Consider the following 23,121-nt stretch of genomic DNA (forward strand, 5'->3'; position numbering starts at 1 on the left):
AAAGATCTTGTGAAGGAATTTAATACTGTAGTTAAGGATGCACAAGCACAGCATTTCTCCAAACTAATTTCTGAATATGCCCATAACCCAGGAATACTGTTTAACACCACTGATACCGTTTTAAACATTCACTCTAGCACAGTTATGAATCACTCTCCAGTCCAGAGGAATGTGTTGATTTGTCTTTAGCATTAGTTCATAAGAAAAGGCACCGAAATTGAGCAGGGAAATCCAATAGCGTATTAACTTGAAAAGTGGACTTGAGGATACCTATAGGTCCATTCCCATTTTCCCAAAGGCAACACTTTTGCACCTCCTGGAATCTCAAGACATTGTTCTTAAAAGGTGATACAAGGACACCTTTCTTTCTTACAGCCTTTCAGTCTAATTCCAGTCCTGAAATAGAACGCCTTTGGAAATCCCCTGAACCCAAAACACTGTGACATGCAAAAATGACACATGGAAGATCTGAGCTCATGTCGTGTTGACATAGTCCAGCCAGTTCCAAATCACCACATCATCACCAGTGTAGGAAATGTAACATGTGTAGTGAATGTTTTGACATTTCGGCACCATGATATAGCCTAATCTAGATCGAATAAATAGAAGCATTTTCATATTATAGCAAATAATCTTCACTATTATGCAGTAGGAAAATTAGCATATTAGCATAATTATTAGTATGTAAATCCCTCACCATCACCTCTCATCAGTTCTCGACACCTGCTGATCCTGACCCTATCTGTCCCACAGAAAATGTTATGCTCCCTCTCTCTCCTTCTGTCTCTTTCCCCTGTCTCTCTCGTTCTCTCTCGCGCGCGCACACACACACGCACACAACTTCAAAGCAGCCTCACCTATGACATGTGGTTCTGCTGGGGCGTCAGGTTCTGCTGCTGCTGTTGCTGTATGAGGATCTGCTGCTGCTGCCGTCTCCTCGCCGTGCGCAGCTTCTCGAAGCGCGCCTCCATCTCCTCCAGCACCTTGGGCGTGTAGCGGACCACCAGCTTCACGCTGTCCTTGGCCGCCTTCAGCAGCTCCACTGCCTTTTCGTGATGCTCCCCCTCCACACTCTGGGTGGAATGGAGGTGGGGTAGTATGGTGAGAGAGAGAAAATTTGAGGAAAGAGAGTATGAATATGGACATAGAGTGAGAAACGCCCACGGGCACAACACCAGAGGGATTCCATTGATCTCGTTCCCACCAGATTCGGCACAAACATGGGGATGAATTCATTCTACTATTATGCCACCAAAATGTGGAATGCCCTACCACCAGACATCAATAAGTGACTCCCAACCCTCCTTCAAAACCGCCATAAAAGAGCACCCGTCTACAATTTTCAATTTTATACACACACACACACACACACACACACCCACACCCACACACACACCTTTTTTATTGTATGTCTTTATCAGTATTGTGTACTGTACAACTGTACTTTTTGCAAAATGTTAATATAGCCAATCAATCAATAATTTAATATATTTTACATTGGCCTTGGGGGTGAGGGTGTTTGAAGGGAAGGAGAATTGTAAGAGAGGTAGACAGAACATAAAATGTTCAGTAGGCCAATCTTAATTGGTCTTAAAATGTAATGTGGCCTTCCCGGACAGAAACTAGAACCCCCGCTGTGTTTTTAAGACCCACTCGATAAAGCAAACATGAGCAGGTTTACAATTAATGCCACCGGTCGTGTCCAATCCAGTCTCTAAAGTATTTCCTGGGCTTCCACAGAGTGGTTTCACTCAATTATTGAACAATAAGTCAAATAGCAGCAGGTTAGCTATAGGCGGATATAGGATTTTTTATTTCAGGATACTGTTTCACTAGGCAACCGTATTGCAAACCACAAGAGGACTGTGCCGTATTTGCACTTCTGTAGATGGATGCAAGCTTCAATGATAACTGTGTTGGCGGAAATGCATATAGAACTCCATGTAAACATAACACACACACACACACACACACACACACACACACACACACACACACACACACACACACACACACACACACACACACACACACACACACACACACACACACACACACACACACACACACACACACACACACACACACACAGATTCCCTTGATCTGACTGACATACCACGCCGTTGACAGACAGCAGTTGGTCCCCTCGCTTCAGACCGCCTTGCCTCTCGGCCACTCCCCCAGGGATGATGCGTGAGATGTAGATTGGTGAGTTCTGCTCCTTGCCACCCATCACGTTGAAGCCCAGCCCTTCCTCTGTCTTCGGCAGCTCCACCACCCGTGGGTGGGAGTGGCCTTCACTGGCTGCAAAGGCTGCAACTGTGGCCTGCACCAAACCAAGGGACATTAGAATGCTTTGTACATCAGTGATTCTCAGCATCTTTTATTTCAAGGACCCCCAGTATGATATGCATTAGACCACAGACCCACATTTTTATTTTCTAAATCTTTATCCCATGATTTTGTAACCCTATTTTTTTTCACTCAGTGCCAATGCCTAAGCTTGTAATCCTGGGCGCTACTCTCCCTCTGCCAGCCTGGGTACAGCCCCGAACTGAGATCAAGCTTCCTTCAACGCATGAGGAGTGAGCAGGCTCCTTCTTATCACCTGACAGGGGGGAGTTTCCCCGGTAGGCCGTAGCGTGTAGAAGGAACACGTTATTCCAACCAGTTCCTTTCCCCTCCATCAGGCACCCCGGCTGACCAGGGGGAGGCAGTATAGAGACCAGGATTACTGCATGTTTTTTGTGAGGGTACCTACCCTAGGGGACACGGGGAGAACATGCAAACTCCACACAGACCCTCATTTGATACGATTTATTTTTTAATCTCTGGGACGCTAATCTATAATGTAAAATCCTCATCCAACTCTGAGAGGGTACAAATGGAACCAAATGGACCCGTTTACAGACCTGTAAACTCCATTTGGTTCCTTACTATCAATCATTTAGCTGGGGACCCCTTGGATCCCCCTCAAGGACTCCTGGGGGTTCCCGGATCCCATGTTGAGAACCAGTGTTGAAGATATAAGATTACCTTTTTGTCCTTTTTTTCATTAATTTTAAAATGTCTTTCTTTTTTTGTGCCTAACATGGATGTGAAGCCTTTTTCCCTAATGACCCTGTCAAGTCACTGATAACCACCACCCACTGCAAAGTGCAAAGGGCAAGAGCAAGTTTTCAAAGCACAAAACGCACAGCATGTTTGTTTCATCTTTGAATGAATGAATGAATGAATGAATGAATTAATTAATTAATTAATTAATTAAAATGAGTTAATTAGAACCCCTACCTTGCTGTTCTCCAGTCAGTATAGATAACAATATCAAAGTGATGGGTTTTACTCAAATCTGGCAATTCCCCCCCAAAAAAAATTCAACCACTGAAACCTGACCATGTTGGAACGGCTGTGAGATACTGTGACTTTCACGCTTGTTCTGAATCTTTACAGCAGTTTGCCAAGCAAAAAAATGTCTCACCGCCTAGGGGCTACTTTCAATTTCGAGTTTCCTTTCTTCTTGTGCTTCTGGAACAAAGTATGCAGGGGCTTGTTAGTCTAGCTTGGAAAAAAAACTAATACAGACAACCGGAGGAACAAGTGTAAATGAGGCTTCAGTGTCAAGTCTGTATCACTTAAAGAACTTGAGATGAATCAGGGAATGAGATACAGGAGACAATGTGGAAGCTTCTGAATCCAAATTATCCAGCAGCAGGCCCCAGGTGAGAAGCTCCTACACTCCCTCCTGGCAGTATTCATTTACCTCTCTCTCACATTTCCATATTCATATTCATTCTGTCTTGTATGCCTTCCCTGTTAAATTCTTTTTACTCTCTACTCGGCTTTCTAGTCTAGTCTGTATATTGTACCCTACCAGCATCCAGTCTCTGTGCCCCCCTCCCTCCTTCTCTCTCTTTTCTTCTCCTCGCTTCCTCTGTTCCCGTCTCCCTCCCTCTCCCACTGTGAAGCTAAAAGGCAGCTACTCAGCATGCACACCATCGCCTCCCCAGCCTCGCAGAACATCGACCTTCATAACTTTATCTTGGTGCCTGTGAGTAAAAAAAATCAAAATAAATCCCACAGTGTGCCATATGGCCAGATCCCTTCAAACACCAGGGACTCAGAGGCAAAAATACGCTACAAATGAAAGCTAACAGTCACAACCTCATACGGTATACGGCTTTGATCATTTTGTTCGCGGACAAGAGCTACATCATTTTTCAGGAGTCTCACAGTCCAGATTGTCTCCTGTCTCTATTAAGAGGGGTCAGAAATTTGAGATTGAATTGATTAAATTAAGGGGCAATAAAGGGGAATTGAGCTGTTCTGTCTGGCTGACAGACATATTTCACCATTGGCTTCGGCTGCTTTATCTACTCTGATTCTCCAATGGCAATGGTCTGTATCGTTGTTATTATAGCCTACTATTAAATAAATGATTAGTGTTCCACTAGGGATGTAGCTACTCCAAGGTGTAGCTGATAATAATCATGCATAACTAACACTAGCTTTATTGCAGATACAGTATCTAGAGATATTTCAGAAACACTGCAATTTCAGAAACACTCCACGCCATCTCACCCCACCGCAACTAAGTGAGATTGTCCCCACAGGTGATCTAGGTTCTACATAACATTTTCTCCATGCTGCTACACTCCCACTTAATGCTTGATAGGCAATTTTATGATGCACATTAAGAAGCAGTAGCTTCTCCAAGTTTGTGCTGAGGGCATAGAACAAAACAGCTTATGCTTAACTACCAGCTACCAGTGAAACATCGTATTGATTTAAACATTTTACTGTTAGTTATTAAAGCCTTAAACGGCCTTGCGCCACAGTACATTTCTGATCTGGTTTCTGCACCTCCTGCCCCCAGGGTACTTAGGTCATCTTCCCAAATGCTCCTTGCTGTTCCCCCAACATGCCTTAAACATAAAGGTGACCGGGCATTTTCTGGTATTGCCCCCACACAGGGCCGTAGTTTCAGAAAAATCTAGGGGGTGGCAAAGTAAATGATGTTGGGAACAGTGGCGGCCTTTGCTATGTTTCACCCGTTTCAATTGAAACAGGCCTCCACCCTCAGGGGGGCCTCCGACTGACCGTCAGTCGCCCCCCCCCCCCCCCCCTCGCACCGGAGCCCTCTCTCTCTCGCCCTGTCTCTCTCGCCAGCCTGCGTCGTGCTCTCCCACGCTGTTAAGTCACACCTATTTCCTGTTAATAATAACCTGGGTACAATTTGGGGCATTGGGAGGTAAAGGGGAGACACTTTATCGTGAAGGGGTGACAGGAAAAGGAGAGGTGTTGTTGATGCTAAGTTGTCGAGATAGATGGCTGCGCGCGATATTGAACAGTCAAAACTATTTGTATCAATACGAGTTAATATATGCCACACACTTTCAAACGAGAGGGCGATGCACAAGCAAGACGTTAATCATAAAAGGTGGACTGTGGACACATGTACACTAACTTTACCACATGGAACTGAAAAGCTCTAAGGAAACTGTACAACAATCATCACAAATGCTTTAATCAACTTTCTCGAACAACCTGTGAGTAGCCTCGTTATTGCCTGAACAGATCAGCTGAGTAACGTAATAAATATAAAGCATATACAGCATTGTCATATTTAAAAGCACATCATCATTATTCACATAGCCTAACTGATTAGGCTACTCTTCTCTATCTATCTCTATCCCTCAGCTCAAAGCCTGCATCAACAGAATAATGCCATAGACAAGGGGATGTGCCGTGGTGATGATTATTTTCCATTCTAAATGATAAAATTTAGCTTTAGAGTTTAGCTTGTTGGAACGGCAGTCTCTGTCACAGACCATCTGTGAATCTCCGGCGGTGATGATGTGGAGTAACCAGGATGTAGATCCGATTAAATCAGGGCTCATCTAAATGAATCACCTGATTATTTTTGAAAGAAAGTGAATCATGTAATTAATTTAATGTGAGTGAGTTATTTTAGCTGTCTGTCCATGGTTGAAGTGCAAATGCACCATTATGGATTATGGAAGCAAACCAACTTCAGTCCGCAATCTTTTGCGGACTGAAGTTGAAGGGGGGGGTGTATATGGGGGGCCTTATATTAGCCTTATATTATCTCTTGAAACGGGCCTCCAGATCCTTAAGGCCGCCACTGGTCAGGACAATAGGTTATGTAATTTATGGTCGCAGTCAGACAAGAGAATATGTCTCCCATCCGACTAACTAGTCGGATGGGAGATAACATGCATCCAACTATTCATGGACGTGCAGAGAAAACTTTAGTGGCAGGGGCTGAAATGTCCTAATGGGCACATCAGTCAGTCCAGATTTGTTTTTGTATTTTGTTTTTACATTTCTAGCCAGATTTAGAGGAATATCTCATTTTAAATTATCACTAGGATTTTACTTATCATGAAAAAAGAAGTCCAGAATTAATGGTCATTAAAGCAAAATTACCAGTTGTAATTAAGTCAGTTTTCTCATGATGCAGTACGCATTTGCTTGGTTTCCTATAAGTGTCTGTCAGTCAGCAATTGTGTGATGATCAAAATTAAATTAGCAAATTAGACTGGACTGAGTGACAGAGATAGAGAGAAAGAGAGAAAGAGAGAAAGAGAGAAGAGAGAAGAGAGAAAGAGAGAAAGAGAGAAAGAAAGAGAGAGAGGGAGAGAGAGAGAGAGAGAGAGAGAGAGAGGGGCAGGCAGACCCCTACTTGACAAAAAATGGCAGATCTACAAGCTCACAAGCAGCTCACAAGTACAGGGAGTACAATGGGTTAAAACACATCAAATGGATGACACAAAAAGCCAAAAGCATGTTTCCATTAACAAGACCAGGAGACCTGGTTCTGCCAGACCCAGACTTCACATGACGTGTCAGCCTGTGTCTATGCCCATGTATGGACGAAAGGGGGACAGACTTTTATGGCTGGGGCCTAAGGACAAAGTGACCAAAACCATTTTTTTGCCCATGTATGGAGAAAACAGGTACAAAACATGCCCATGTATGGACGAAAGGGGGACAGACTTTTATGGCTGGGGCCTAAGGACAAAGTGACCAAAACCATTTTTTTGCCCATGTATGGACGAAAGGGGGACAGACTTTTATGGCTGGGGCCTAAGGACAAAGTGACCATGCCCATGTATGGACGAAACAGGTAAAAAGCCTCATGTAAGCCGACCCCTTGGGTCTGGCAAACATTCAACACTCCAACATCTGGAGAAAACAACGACTAGACAAATATATAAAATCAAAACATACAGTTTAAATTCATGATAACATGCAGTAGAAGGAGCTGGGGGGCCTGGGTTAAGACACATGGAGGATGTCACTCACAAGGGGTGAGCCGTTTGCAACCCTGGGGGAAGGCTAGCCGGGGAACGAATTTAGCGAAGTCCAATTTGGATGTCCGTGGAGCCATGATTTTAGGTCAGCTTTAAACTTTAATGGGGAAGTTAAAACTTTCAGGACTGCTGTTAGAGCCTTCCACTGTGTTGTGGCTGGGTCAGAGGAACTCCCTCTAATGGAGTAGCTATGATCATCCCTTATTTTAGAATTTTTGAGAGTGTGTGTAACACTCTCTAAGAAACACCCTGTCCATTTGTGGGATGTGTTTAGACTGACTTGTGGGCGTGCATTTCTGTTCATATATATATACGGTGGGGGATTGGCTGTGGAAAGGGGGCGTGTTTGGTAAAAAAGGCTCTGCAACGCGTCATGATTGGTTGCCATGTCTGCTTATTGTAAGTGACATTGCTCTTGTTTTTCTGTGAAGGTGCTTGTAAAGACTGGTGGTTGCGGTTTGTCCCCGTTTCTAAAGTGTTGTTGATATTTGGTATGAGTTATTGGTTGATATATTGATATATTTCACACACATTCTCACATTAGATATGTTATCCAATTAATTCTTGTTTTTTGACAAGTACTGGGAACCCGCTCCTTTGAGTGTCTCAAAACAAGACCCATTGAGAGCTGGGAAACACTTTCTTTCACCTTGAGCCATCCTAGTCGAATGATGTGGTTAGGTGAGTCCTAGCTCTGGTCCATAGCCTAGATAGTGGAGTTCCTCTCCCCTTAAGGCTATGCTACCGATGAGCCAATACGACCGCACCACAGGCTACATAACCTGTCGTCGGGAGTAAAAATAAGAATACACTTTTTGGCCAAAATGTAAAATAATCCACTGGACGGAGACACTACTTCTTTTTTTTTTTTTTTTTCGGCCGCGCCATCACGGTGCCAACTCACTTCTGCCACACAGGTCAGAGGACCGCATTACACCTTGAGATAACGTCTCATTGGGTGTTATTCGGCTCTGCAACGCTAGAGTCACTGTTCCGCAAAAACATCTCTGAACCAGGAAGTGTCTTTCCGTCCGGTGGATTATTTTACATTTTGGCCAAAAAGTGTATTGTAGACGTGAGGGGGGGGGGGGGGGGGGCTCAGCGTGTCGCGGGTTCGACTCCCGTTCCCAACGACCTTTGCTGCTTGTCACCCCCCATCTCTCACCCCATTTCCTGTCATCCTACTTTCCCTATCCCTCTCTAAATAAAGGCATTAAAAAAAAGGCCCAAAAGATAGATTTTGGGCACGCGACACCAGCGCACAACGAAGGCACAGTCACACATGCATGACTGAAAGGTGCGAAGGGGTGGAGCTTCTGATTGCGAAGCAAAATAGCATCACGTGCCATTGTGTGGAGTTCAACTTTCTTGGCATGTGCAGTGTTGCCCTGCCATTACACATGTGTGACCGTAAGGGTACGGTCGTTGGTCACATCAGATTGTTCAGTTCACCATCAAACTGTAGTATTAACATTATGGCCAAGTTCAAGTTCTCTGTCAGTACTACACTGTGTTGCCTGAACTTAGTTTTAGACTCCATGTTTTCTTGTGCCTCAGATTCATTTCCAGTTGTTGTCACTGCCTGTCTGCCTCAATTTGCATCCCACCAGCCTGCCTCGCCTGCCCGCCTCGCCCAATGTCTAGCCAACGGCTCAGCTCTCCCTGCCTACCCCGCTCCACTGTTATTCTGGCTCTGCTCATCGTCTTAACTACTCCACAATAACTTTTTGTACAGCTGCAAAAGTTTAAAAGGCAGCAGCACACATCCAAATATTTCCAACACACCCACTATTGTACAACTAGAATAACAATGAGAAATATAGCTGCAAGCAGCGATAATACGGGGCCAGGGAATGCAAAAAGAACAAAGAAAGAAGCAATGATAAGTAATATGCACAATAAGCCATAGAAACATAGAAGACTGAACTTGAGAAAAAGAAAACCATGCAATTAACATGAGCATTTTAAACCCTCACTAACCCTAACCTCAGTAAAACTATGCCTACCCATAACCTTGAGAAATACTACGCGTAAGCCTAAGAATGCCAAATAATTATCACCTCAACACATCGTCGGGGACAGGGATCGAACCAGTTACCTCCGGACTCATAGGCTGCCTTTCTTATCATTGAGCTAGAGATATGATAGCCCTGTCAGTGTATGTTGATATATATAAGTCTTTCCGTCCCTGAGGGACCAAGCCTCTGTTTTGTTAACTACTCTAGATCACTGGTTCCCTAACCATCTACCGATAGAGAAATTGTACGGCGGAGCTTACTAGTTGTCTGTTGAAGATCATGAACTTTTGCCTTCTGTCATGAACCAAGCCCCTGTTTCACTAAAACTAAGATCACTCGTTCACAAACCATTTACCAATGGAGAAATTGTGCGTCTCCTCGGAACCGAAACGGGTGAAAGTAGCCGATCTACAAGCTCAGAAACACGTTGCTATCTGAAAAGTTGTGAGATTGTAGATCGGCTATTTTCACGATGAAGTATGTCATACATTGAAAAAAACATACTCTCAAATAAGCATTTCAGGTTATCTTTAACAATTGCACATGCATTAATTGACACATTCATGTTGTGTGAAATGCAACTTAAAGGAAGTCTGCGTTAAGTGGGGTTTGAACTGGTGACCATGAGGTTGTAGGGCACTCGCTTTATTGAGAAGCGAGTGCTTCAATATACCTGAACTTGTGAAAAAGGAGATCACAGAGATGACACAGTTTCACACAAATTGCTCAGAAATCCTGGGTTTAAGTGTTTTTCAAACTGCTCAAAATTGCGGACAATCTAAGGGCGGAGCTTACTGGTCAACGTGATAGATGTGTTCCTCATGAGTCAAGGCACATGTGTAAGCAGGTTTAATGGCTGTCGGCCAAACGAGGCATGACTTTTGCCTGTTTAAAGTTTGCATTTAAAAAAAAATGCTATAGCGCCCCCGTTTGACCAATTGGAGTAAGATTGGTTTCAGTGATATTTGGAATGACCCTCTACATTACTGCAAATTTTCAAATAAATGTGAGTCTGCATGTATGTGTTAGGGGCAGATGAATAATTGTCATAAAACTGCAATATTCATTGGCTCATTTTTTTTTTCCACTTAAAAAAAATCCGCCCCAGCGTTTTGTCGGCATAGGTCCAAAGTTCATGTGTAAAACATTTCGTGCAGATTACTCAAAAATCCCAGGAGGAGATAGGTTTTAACTGTTTTTCATATAATTCAAAATGGTGGGAGATCTAAAGGTCAGAGGTCAAAAGTCAGTTGTTCAGCATGAGGAGACGCATATGTGTATCGAAGTTTCATGGCTGTAGGTCAAACAGGGCATGAGTTGTACCTTTTCAAAGTTGGCATTTTCAATTGAGTAGGTAGCTAGCAGATAACAGCCTCAGGCAATAAAACAATAGTAGCATACACGATTAGTAAGACAAACAGGCAGCAAAAATATAAATGGGACAACACCAACAGACAAGGGTTAGGGAATATTAGTGGGACACAGCTGTTTGTATAAATTATAAAGTTTTTGTCCCTTGCCGCAACAGACCAGAATGACTGCTTTTTGGTCCAAAGTACTAAACCATACAAGTTCAGTCGTGGTTTAATTCATCAGTTTAGAAAAAACTTTTGCAACCTAACCTGACAAAATCTGGCAATAATTATTTTGTTTTGCACACACACACACACACACACACACACACACACACACACACACACACACACACAGATTTCTCCATGTCTTTGTCATCTCTCTCTTCGTCTCTCTCTCTCCTTTCCTCTCCACCATCTCTCTGATGTTCTGGAGAGGAGTGGGCACAGCAGGATGTGCCGAAGGGGACTGAGCTGCACTCGTTTTTACAACCTATCCTCTTTCCTCTGTGTTCCTTGAAGAAGTGCTAATGATTGTATAGCTTAGTTTTTATTTAGTAATGTGCAATATGCACATGAGCAATGCTGTAATATACAGCTATGAAAATAGATTGTGTCATGCACTGCTAATCGAATAGGCCTATGCTGACACACTATTTTGAAGCTGCAATCACGCCATATCTGTCAGTTGGTCCGAGCTTGTCAAAGCTTGTCATGGATTAAACTAAATGTTGTTGTATGTTCCATACAGTGACAATAAACATCGTATCTTATCTATTACGTGCTTGTTTTTGTTTTACAAACATCTGTGTAATATTATGTACATTTTCACATAAAGTGCTCAGTGAAATCCTGACTGTTAATTGAACCGTGCTAGTGGTAAACTGGACCTGCATCATTCAGGATGTGGCTGTGTGACCTGGTCTTTAGAAAACAGTAGAATAAAAATTAAAAGAGAACCTTTGTTAGAACTGTTTTTTTAATTGTAAAGGTACAGACATGGCGACTGGGGAACAAAATTCCAATTAATTGTTTTGAAGGAAAAATCTGTTTTATGCTGTCAGACATTTTGTCTGGAAAATAAATGTCTTATTGTAACTATGAAGCTAATATTTATTATAGTATTGTGTACAGTGCGGCGCAAGGCCCATGTTAATTTATATTATGTTTGGCCATTGTATTCCCAGGAACTGAAAAATCCATGTACAGCATGAAAATACAACGTATTAAAATTCATGTCCAGCTGTTACCTTCTCTCAGTCCATGTAGCTTAGGTGAGCTAATTTGGTTTATGTTTTAAGTCTCAATAGCCTTTTAATCCTAATCCTCTGAGAGGTGTGATAAAAACCGTAAAATGCACATTCAGTAGTGTTAAAGGGGTATTTCACTTTAAAACACTTCTAGGGTTATTTTAATGTCAACTCAGGCTTTTGTGTGGTGGACCCCAGACAGTTTATAAGTTGCTTAATTTCATATTTAGATATTTGTCTCCACCTAGCCAAAGGCGTGGTAGAGACTGTGTTTTCGCCCCTGTCCATCCCTGCGTGTCCGTCCGTCTGTCCGTCCGTCCGTCCGTCCGTGCGTCCGTCCAGCTAATCTCCAGCATGTGAAACTGTGCACACACACTCCCTGGAGGCGAGAGCAGAACCTCTGCCCCAAATCTTTCACATTGGCCTGTTATAGCGCCACCAGGAGGCCAATGTTTGCAATTTTTTTTAAATATTACTCCTAGAGATTTTGTCTCAAACATCAGCACCATATAGGACGTATGTTTTCAATGACTCTAACATGGTTAAAGGCTAGTTTGAAGTTCAATGGATTTATATAAGGGGGGGGGCGTGTCTGATTAAATTAATATAAAATATCTAAATATCCAATAAACCAGTCTGCGGTCTGGTGCACACAAAAGCCTGAGTAGACATTAAAATGTCCCTCTAAAAACCTCAATATGCACAATTCTGCACATACAGCGTAGAGATAGTTCATGTAGGCACGGAAGGCAGGAGGTTTATTGCTACATTCACTCTCCCCGGCCCCCTCCCCCATTCATTTGCTAACAAGCTAATTAATTCGTACTCCCACAAGTCAGTACGTTCATCCTCACGCCATTCTCATTCGCTACAAGCAATCTCACTCACGCCCTCATTCCCTCAGCGGTTCATTTAAGCAGCCTCTATTAATTCTACGTGCTGCACTGTCTCAGCTGGTTGTACAGCTGTTGGTTTTCAAATTCCCTCCACCTCCCCGGCCTCCTCCCTGTGGCATTTAGTTCATATTATTATAGGTTGATTCTGTGTATTGTACTGTGGTGCTATGGATTGTACTATGATTCTTCTGTGTATTTTACTGTGGTTCTATGGATTGTACTATGATATGTGGTACTGTAGTTTAATTATGCATTGAAGGTTCAATGTTATGTTTATGCAAAACTGTATTTTACGCTCTGCTCTGGGGGGTTTGTGATTTCAGATCTGTTGTCCTGCTTGCACAGGTAATCTGTAATATGAGCAGAGTCACACCGCCAAATCTGAATGCAATGTCATTGCAGTAAATGGTTTATATTGCAGTAAATGGTTAAATATGCAATATGGTAAATTGTTAATAAATGGTATTGGTTATTCCTGAGCTGAAGTGTCTAAATGAAATAGTGTTAATGATGACTTCATCCATTTTTATCCAGTAGGGCAGATGTTATGAACAAATAACTTGACATTCATGAACCCTAGTGTAGTCGTAATTGTGCAACCAATTAAAATATTTCTTACCTTAGCTGTGGCTCGTGCCTGGTACTCCGGGCAGCCATTCACTGTAATGGTTTCATGCATGTACTGGTATACCTAAAAGAGACAGGGATGTCACCAAAATATCAGTAGGGTTCATACCGCAATCTGCCTTTTAGATTATGAGATACTATGTCGTGTGCAAAGTTCACATTTTAGCCTGAGGATGGCGTTAGAGGCAACGTCATGGGGTCACTCAAAGGGTTAGGCTTCATCCTATGCACTTGCTTCACAAGTGTCATGGACAGACACGATCATCCATCTATAAGTGTGATTCATACTTATTTACATGCTTGTTGGCTATTTTCGTTGTGTGTGACACCCGCGCACAACTAAGTAAAACTCAGGCTTTAGAGTTACTAGCAGGGCTAAATATGTGCCAAGCATCTGAATTCAAGTAGTCAATTTCTGTAGTCAAACAGTAGTGGGTCTTCACATCTGGCTTTATGGTGCCTGCCAACTGGCCGTGGAAATTGAAAACATGGCCGAAAGAGCAGCCCTCAAGCCTTGCTGCACCTTGATGCTGTCATTACTCAGCTGTTAGCAGTTAAGAATAGAGTCAGACTGCTCCAAAAGGCAGACCAAAACAAAGCATTTGACCTTCCAGTTATAAAACACGTGTTCCAGACAAGAGATATCCTTCACTGACCTCGTAGAATCAATCAGACGGACCAGGTAAGGGAAAGGAGGAGGGGAAGAGGAAGAGGCATACAGAGGACAGTAGGAGAGATAGCACACTAACTCATGGCTCATTTGGGTATTTTTTATGTAAATCTTAGCTATAGTCTTTCTTGTCCTCGTAGACGCAGCCCTCCAGACAAACACACTGAATCATCACCTATTGCCATCAGACATTCAACAACACATAGGTTTCTGATCTGACATCATCAAGCATAATTATAACTTTTTTCTATAGCAGTATGCCTCATCCATTCATCACTGAAACCAAATGATAAATCGTATTATAAGGTTAGAGGTGGTTTTTACTTTTTAATATGATTAACCACATTAACCCTGGCTTCCCTATTTTGGGTATATCATTATAGGCATAACATTTCAGAATCTTTCAACATAAATTCTTAAATATCTTAAAATAGCCAATCTACAAGCTTGCGGATCGGCTTTTTTCACCATTCTTTCCCTACCATCCCTATGTTCCCCGGGTTCTATGTTCCCATGCAGGGTTCTTTGTACTATCTGGGGAACATGAATAACAATAAAGGTCCAGCCATTTTGTGTGGATAATTTTGGTAGTACACCAACGTCAATTCCATTTATTGCAACAAATGGAATACAGTTGAGATTGGCGTTAAAGCACTGCTCTTGAAGATATTCCCTGAATTTTGTCGAAGCAGCCTGCTAAGCATATATTCAGGGAATGCTAAGAAAATCCCCCATAGGGATACAATGTCAACAATAAGCAATACATTGACATATTAGTTTGAATTAGCAGATATACATGATAATCACAAGTATTTGAGCCTATGCCAGACTCTAAACAAAGCAGATATACATGATAATCACAAGAATTTGAGCCTATGCCAGACTCTAATCAAAAGGTGGAGGCTGGGGTGGAGGAGGAGCTAGCAGAATGCATTGGTCAGCAACCAAGAAAGACCTAGTGAATACGAAGCCGTATTTAAAGGAAGCCCTTGCTAATGCGTGAGTTGTGATTGGAGTATGAATGTGTGATGTAATGACCAGCAGCGCTGTGAATGGGGAATAGAAAGCTGATGTTCAACATCATCTGACTGACAGCTGATTACAGCTTTGGCGTGCAAGACTTCCGTGTCCTGCATGAACTAACACTATACTTCATCTAGTTGGAGCGTGTATTGCATTCAAGAGCATGTGCTGCTCTGCTGTTCATGAAGCAATCAAAAATAAATCAGATTAACGACTTTGAACTTTGAATTAACGTTTCATTTCAGATTACCGAAAACATTTATATTCATCATTATGAGAGATATCTTGGGAGTTTGGGACAGGTTATGAAAGGGATCTCCAATCATCAAGTCTGATTCTGTCTGTCTTCAAAGGGAATCCTACAATATTTGTGATATCTTTAAATCATCAAAAAATGCAGTAGAGTAGGGTATAACACTCTTTGATGTATGGTAATGTTTGCAGAAATTGGTATGAAATTGTCTTTGCTAAGCCTATATTTCAGATAAAAAATAATTAAATGTTCATCTTGATGAGGCTGATTAGTTAAAAGAGAACACTCTTCAAGCACACACAAAAACACATATCCCTAAGCACGTTTTCTAACTTTGCGTTTCTTTAGGCCAAGCAATTTTTTTCCCTCAGGTAAACTGTGTAAAATTGTGACTATTGCAAAGAAAAGCCCTTAAACACTTTAAAAAAAAAAGAGTGTGTGTGTGTGTGTGTGGGGGGAGAGCGAGATAGGGAGTGACACGCAGCTAAGGCCGTCGGGATCATAGATATAGAAACCTAGATACCTCATTGGCCGCTGCAGTTCGTTGGAGCGACCTGTATCGCGGCCGCCATATTAGAGGGGACACACTGCCACTCATAGCGCGTTGACTACTGGCCAATCACAGCGCGTCTTTTCCAGGACTTGTCAGAATCTAGTTCTCCCGCCCCCACCTGCCTCTGATTGGCCTACCAAACGTCCCCTTCTGTGACGCACAAGGATGCTTCCCGCTTGCCCCGCGGAAGCAGAAGAGCGCCCGAGATACAGACGCCTCAAAGCCGGAGGAGGAGGCGTCTACCTTTATATGTCTATGATCGGGATAGGGACTATCTAGGGACTACAGTACCTAGGCTACATTGGAGCCTAGGTGCAAGGACGGCTGGCCCCCTTAACCACTTTCACACTGGCATCCCTATTTTGGGCATGTCATTAGGCGAAATGTTTGAAAACAAAACAAACAAAACATAACACAACAAAACCCAAAACAAAGCAATAAGGAACAACATGTTTCAAAAATGGCAGATCTACAAGCTCACAATGCATCGTGATGGGTTTGGCAATTTCTTTCTATTCTGTGTGTGAAGTGGCTCGAACGGCCAAGTACAAACATTTGACAAAAATCCAAGAATGAGGCACAGGCAAAAATATTAGTTTAACGAAATAATAAAAAAAGAACATCAAGAATAAGGCTCATGAATAAATACTTGCAGACAAAAAAAAAAAAAAAACTTAGGCGGCACTATAACAGGCTACACCTTCCACGAAGGCCCTGCAGTTTCGCCCCTGGCTGTTATCTATTGCCCTGCCAACACAACACTCAACCTCACTTTACCCCACCTCCCTTATACAAGGTGGAAACAACAAAGAGCTAACGAGCAGTAATTAGGAATCAATGAACTCACCTGAAGCTAACCATGGCCATGAGTCATCTATGATCTACCAAATTACATGTTTTCCAAAACCAATTCAAATACATTTTCAATTAAAAAGAAACATACCACACTGACATTACACTTATGGAGAAACTGTGTAGATTGTGTGCTTGCAATGTTCCTCTTAAGTCTCTATAGACGAATCCACAGACGCGCTGCCTGTAGGCAGCCATAGCTGCGGTGTCAACACTCCGCACCGCGACACCGCAGCAATGGCCGCCTACAGGCAGCGCGTCTGTGGATTCGTCTATAGGGCACGGCTGCACAGTGACACTGTGTGTACACAATTTTACTCTGAGGCCCCATGAACCACTTTTCACTGCTTTATAACAGCCTCGATATCAACCATAATCCAGATGAGCTTGTGTTCTCTTCTGAAAGGAGCCCTGCCTTTCCGGGATAACTCATCCATAAGAAGAATCAGCTATGTTCTTTTGGATGCAAGTCCTTTCATGTAGTGACTGCTCTGGCTGGATATGTGCACTTTGGTCTAAAAGGCCTAATGTCCTGGAGGCGTCTATTCAGTACCTCAGCTCCCTTTTGCTCATCCATGAATCTTGTCCTTACAACACCAAAACCTTGATTTCTTTCGCTCTCTCACCATCTCTCTCTCTTTCTTTTGTGGGTGCTCTCGGCTCTCACCCTCTGTGTTTCTCGCCCGCAGATGAGGTCTTAAATTAACCCAGATCCATTACACCACAGAGATAACTATGGCTGAGGGGAAGCCATCATGCGGGCCGAGGAGGATTGTGGGCTGTAAAAAGCCTGATGGAGGAGAGAGCTGCCTAGAGGACACGCTAACGTGACAACATTATGCATAACCATGGTTCTCTGCCTTTTCTATTTCTACTGAGAGAGAGAGTGGCAGAGAGAGAGGGGGAGAGAGGAGGGAGGGGGATGATACAGTGGGAATTAAATAGTACCTTTATGGAATGTCTGGGTTATTCTGATATGACAGTGAGGAATGACAGAGACGTGAGGGCTCTCACGAAAGAGAGATGATGTGAAAGGAACAAGGTTATGGTTATATAGGTTGATGCATCAGCCAGTTGAGTCACCACGTCGTTCCCACTGTATCTGTATGACGTGTTTTGTTCAGGACTGTTCTTTGACCCAAGCACAGTATTTAATAAGGTTTGCTAATGGCTTTACCTTAATCACAGAGAACTTCACTTGACACCAGGACACAAAAGGGATTGGTGAACCTGCACTTTTTCCTTTTTTCATATTTTCTCCCAATTTAGTCATTTAGCCAATTCCCAATTTTCTCCACAGACGTGTATATAATTTCCAATCAAGCTAGTAGGTATTGTAGAGGTACAATATGCATGCATTCTAATAGTTATGCTTGTATTTTGTATTTGTTATAATGTGCAGGGACTGATCATGGGTGGTTGTGATATCCAGGAGAAGAGAGATTACTTTGGCGAGTTGTTTTCCCATCACTCAGATCCTCTAAACACAACGTTACCAGGATTTCTTACTATTGTTGACTTTATTACACCAACGGTATATGATGTGTTTTAATAAATAATAGCTGCTGTACACTTGAATGTGCTTGCCATTATTTCTTACAAAAAAATCTGCTTTCAGAGCTAGTTATTAATTATTTAGTTTTGATTTATGTTCATAAATCAACTCTATGGAACACCCTTTACGTCTGTGTGTGGGCTATTTTTTTTGTTGTTGAACAAATGAGGTATTAAAAAGCGCTTCTGACAAAAACAGCCAGCTGCAGAGCGGAAGATAAACACACTTTAACGAGGCAGGTTTTTTTCCCCGTTAGTCTGTTAAAAGTAACTATGCAGTGTACCTGTTTATCAAACTTAGCACTGACGCTAATGTTATGAAAACAATTAATTCTATTTCTAAAATCTATAGTTTTCTGAGGAGAGCAATATGTGACATGAAATGAGTTCATATATGCAACTCCGTGAACCCCTCTTTGCAGAAGTTATTGTAATATTTAAAGTCCTGCTTGTTATTGTAGGCCAATATAAGCAGTGTCATGAAGCATCAGGGCATTAATTCACACATTGTGCTGCATTGTGAGCTTGGAGATCCATTTTCAGCTGTTCTTATCAATGGACAAAACCTCAAAACTCCACTTGAGCTGGATTTGGATAAAGTGGTGATAATATAATGACACATGCAAGTATCTGACAATATATAAAGTCACAATACCAACTTTGATGAGGCAGTATTGCTTTGTTTTAAAAATATAAGTTTTTTTTTATTTCCTAAAAACTTTATATTTAGTTTTTAAATTTCCTGAAAAATTCTCATTTTGGAGTTAGCTGGTTTCTGCCCGACAGCATAGACATATACTGTAAATGTATAGTATCACATTTACAATCAGCCCTTTGAGGGGAAGCATAATTCCGATGCGGCCTGGGTTGAAGGCAAAATACCAGAGGGGCGCTGGGCCAGGAGAGGCGGGACCAGCGGTGACCTACCAGCTCCTCCTCCCCTACTTCTCACCACTGACCAAGTGCTGCGTCAACATCAGGAAGGCAGCGGGGCCAGACAAGATCAACAACCAGGTGCTGAGGGTGTGTGCCGAGCAACTTGCCGTCCCGTTCAGGGACCACTTCAACTTCTCCCTGAGGCTGGGGAAGGTGCCTCAGCTGTGGAAGACTTGTTCCCAAGAAATGCCGCCCCTCTGCCCCGAGTGACTACAGGCCAGTCGCTCTAACATCACAGGTCATGAAGGCCTTCGAGGAGCTGGTACTGCAGCACCTAAACCTCTAGTGAGTGACAGCTTGACCCCCTCCAGTTCGCATACCAGGTGGACATTCCTCTAAGCACCTTAACGTCCATATGTATATCATGCACAGTATAAGTATAACATGCATAGTATACATACATTGCTGCTATGCTCAGGCACCTTAGTTTTTTATTATCTCAGGTACTTTGTAAATATGTAGATAACTTGTCTGGCCTTCTGTTGCTCTCTTGTTTTGATCTCCTTCCCACTTGCCCCCCGCCCCCTCTTCTTCTCCCCCCCCCCCCCCTCTTCTTTCTATGGAAACTAACGTTGCGATGGGAACGATGTACAAAAACGAATTTCACCCACTTTTTTACCTTGTAAACCTGTGATGTGACAATAAAACTGATTCTGACATGGGGGTTGAGGACGCAATCATCTACCGCCTGAACAGGGCCTATACCCATATTGACACCAAGGACAACACCGTCAGAATAATGTTTGCCTTCAATATCATCTAAACCCACCTGCTAATGGAGAAGTTTGCTGTGATGCGGGTGGACCGCGGTATGGTGGCATGGATCACAGACTTTCTTACAGGTACTGTAGACCGCAGTAGATGAGATTGCAGGGATGTCGGTCTGATTTAGTGAGCAACGCGGCTCCCCAGGGTACTTTGCTGTCACCCTTCCTGGTCACCTACACGGTGATATGATATATTACACAAAATATTACACAACCCACTGTCAGTTCTGTAGACTTCCAAATCTCTGCTGAGGTGAAAGACCAAAGACAGTGTTAAGTTGTTAGGCCCATTGTTGACGTTTCATCACAAGTTTTGCGACTTTTGAAAACAAATTAGCTGCAAATCCCAACTCTCCATCTTCAGCTGGTTCCTTCCTCTCCCATTTGCGAGGCTGATATACGCTGACAACTCATTCAGGATGACGCACAGTGATCCTCCTCATGTCATTGATAAACACGACGGGGGAACAGACAACCAGCTCATCATTCATTTAGCCCCACACTGCTGAACTGGCACTTTCCCTGTCACCCATTCTTCATATTGACAGCCAGCCCACCAACCATAACGAACTTGATTCATGTTCAGTAAATTCTATTGACAGAGCTGTGGAGATGGTCTGATCGGCATCGGATTATTATTATTATTTAAGTTTTTTGTACTGTACATGATTAGGTGGTTCTTGCACCGGCTCACCAGAGCGTGAAATGAGATTATCACACATACATAGGCTACTGTATACAGTAAGTGAAGGGGGAAGGCTACAGGTCATTGTATTCATCAAATGCCATGCAGGTGATACTAAGCAGAACAGTTTTGGCGTGTGACTTAACGTATGTTTATAATGTCTCTAATAATAACTTCACAGAACACTTCATGGGAATGGCCGATGTGCTACAGAGTATTAAGAAGAAGGGTTAATACATAATTATGTCACAAATGGGTAAGAGGGAGGCGCTCAGTGGTGGAGGGGGTGGGTGTTCTTGTAATTATAGCCTACTGTTGAAGTAGGGAACTGAAGCACGTTTCTTTGATTGCTGTTGGTCATTGCAATTCTCTGGCCAGCTATTTGCAAGGGTAATGAATATACAACAGTATAATGTGGTACTACTACTACTGCACACACACACACACACACACACACACACACACACACACACACACACACACACACACACACACACACACACACACACACACACACACACACACACACACACACACACACACACACACACACACACACACACACACACACACACACACACACACACACACACACACACACACACACACAGTAATGGCTATATTCTCAATTTTCTCCTTTTGAAATTCCATTTCTCTGGAGGGCTGTTTCTCCAATTACCGTTGATATGAGTTCAGCATCGGAGGACACAGCTGTTTTGTATCGCAATATTACATGCCGTGGTACTTAGCCCTGGTGATTGTCGCCGTGATAACAGTAATCTCTGCAACAACAACCATCAAACTGGCCCTTTAGCTGCCTGAGCGAGCATTACCCCAAGCTGAGGTCACTGAATCACAACAGAGCATCAGCTCCCACAAGCCTGTAATCGACCGCAAGCCGTCCTCAGCCTGACTCAACAACAACCAACCAATACGCTTACAGATCATCTGTGACAGTTTCCCTGTGGTGTTTGTAGCTGAAGTGGTTTTGTGGTTCATCTCCTGTGAAAATCCACCCACGCTGTCGAGACCTTTTCAGGGGTTCTTCAGTGTGATTACACTCCAGTGGCAGCGACTGGCACAAGGATCGAGGATGCACTCAGTACCAGCCTCTTGCCATCAGTGCCAGGCTGTACCAGGTCACTACTCCACACCGCAGCGAGGCCATATATGAACTGTACTCCGTCTGAGAGAGAAAGAGTCTCTTCTTTCTTTTATGGTGTCATGCTTTCACATATTGTGATTAAGTATTTCATGTACTGTACTTGTTGGGAGCATATATATATAAAAAGAATCTGTAGTTTACTACAGACAAACTTAATTTTAGAAAGTATATCTGCAGATTATAAAGAATTATAATTATATTATAAAAAAAACATCCACTTTGGAAAGCATCACTGAATTGCAGAGAGGTTGGTTGGTAGAACGTATTCATATTGAAATGGTTACGCTCAGGATGCCGCATTGTTCTGTTTATTGCTATTTTTGTATTTGATGGATTGAACTGGAGGAAGCTATTGTGTATCTGCATAATACCAACTTTTGATATTGAATGCTTCTGTGGAAAATCCAATAAACAAAGTAAAAACAAAAAAAAGGATGCCACATTGGACTTTTCACAGTGACACTATGTGACCAAGTAACTATACTCAGAATAGTCTTCAATGTGCTTCTCTTTTACTCAAGCAGTTTTCAGTACAAGTATTCTTAATCATATTTAAGTCAAGTCAAGTCATATTTAAGGCTATATCTATCAGTTGTTTTTCTCTATGTCTCTAGTTGCTATTGCAGACAGTGTTGGATACTTTCCTATTACTGTATGCTTGTGAAAAAGCAATTAATCCACAATATAATTGCTCTAACACTACAGCAAAACAACCAAATGAACAAATAGTTCTACCACTATGTAGCAGAACTTTTCCCCCAGAAACTGATGACTGCAGTTACTCATCATGATTGTGTGTTTTGACACCAGCGTAAATTATATGTTCAATGGAACTCATTTCACAATTCACACAGAACATTAAAAGCATTCTGTCATCTAACAAGGCTTTCAAGGGTTGTTGTTTTTTGTATTTTCCAGACAGAGTAAATGCATGTCCTTACTTGGGGCAATAGCAAGTACTGTCATAAGAAATGGGCTATGAGGACACTGGACCTACAGTATAGTGGTGTTACAGAATTAAATCACGTCTCACAGGACAATGAGAATTAAATCCTGTCTCACAGGAGAATCAGAGTCTCCTTTGTTTGTACTACTGATGGACTACATCTGCACACATAATGTAGACGTAGCCCTCACAAATTCTGTCTGGCATTTTACACAGCCTCTTTCAATTCTAATTGATCTG

The 23,121-nt window shown here is 42.6% G+C and overlaps 1 protein-coding gene across 1 annotated transcript in view; it reads right to left on the reverse strand.

Annotated features, from left to right (window-relative positions):
• The window catches only part of lin7a (lin-7 homolog A (C. elegans)), a 51,155-nt gene that overhangs the window by 2,647 nt on the left and 25,387 nt on the right, over positions 1-23,121 (reverse strand). Inside the window, exons 4-6 of the mRNA XM_080421243.1 lie at positions 13,470-13,541; positions 2,117-2,326; positions 858-1,073 (exon numbers count right to left, since the gene is read on the reverse strand). Of these exons, the coding sequence (XP_080277369.1) occupies positions 858-1,073; positions 2,117-2,326; positions 13,470-13,541 (498 nt within the window). The remainder of the gene's footprint in view (positions 1-857; positions 1,074-2,116; positions 2,327-13,469; positions 13,542-23,121) is intronic.

Source organism: Gymnoscopelus braueri, assembly GCF_963280865.1.
Source record: "Gymnoscopelus braueri genome assembly, chromosome: 23".
Lineage (NCBI taxonomy): Eukaryota > Metazoa > Chordata > Actinopteri > Myctophiformes > Myctophidae > Gymnoscopelus > Gymnoscopelus braueri.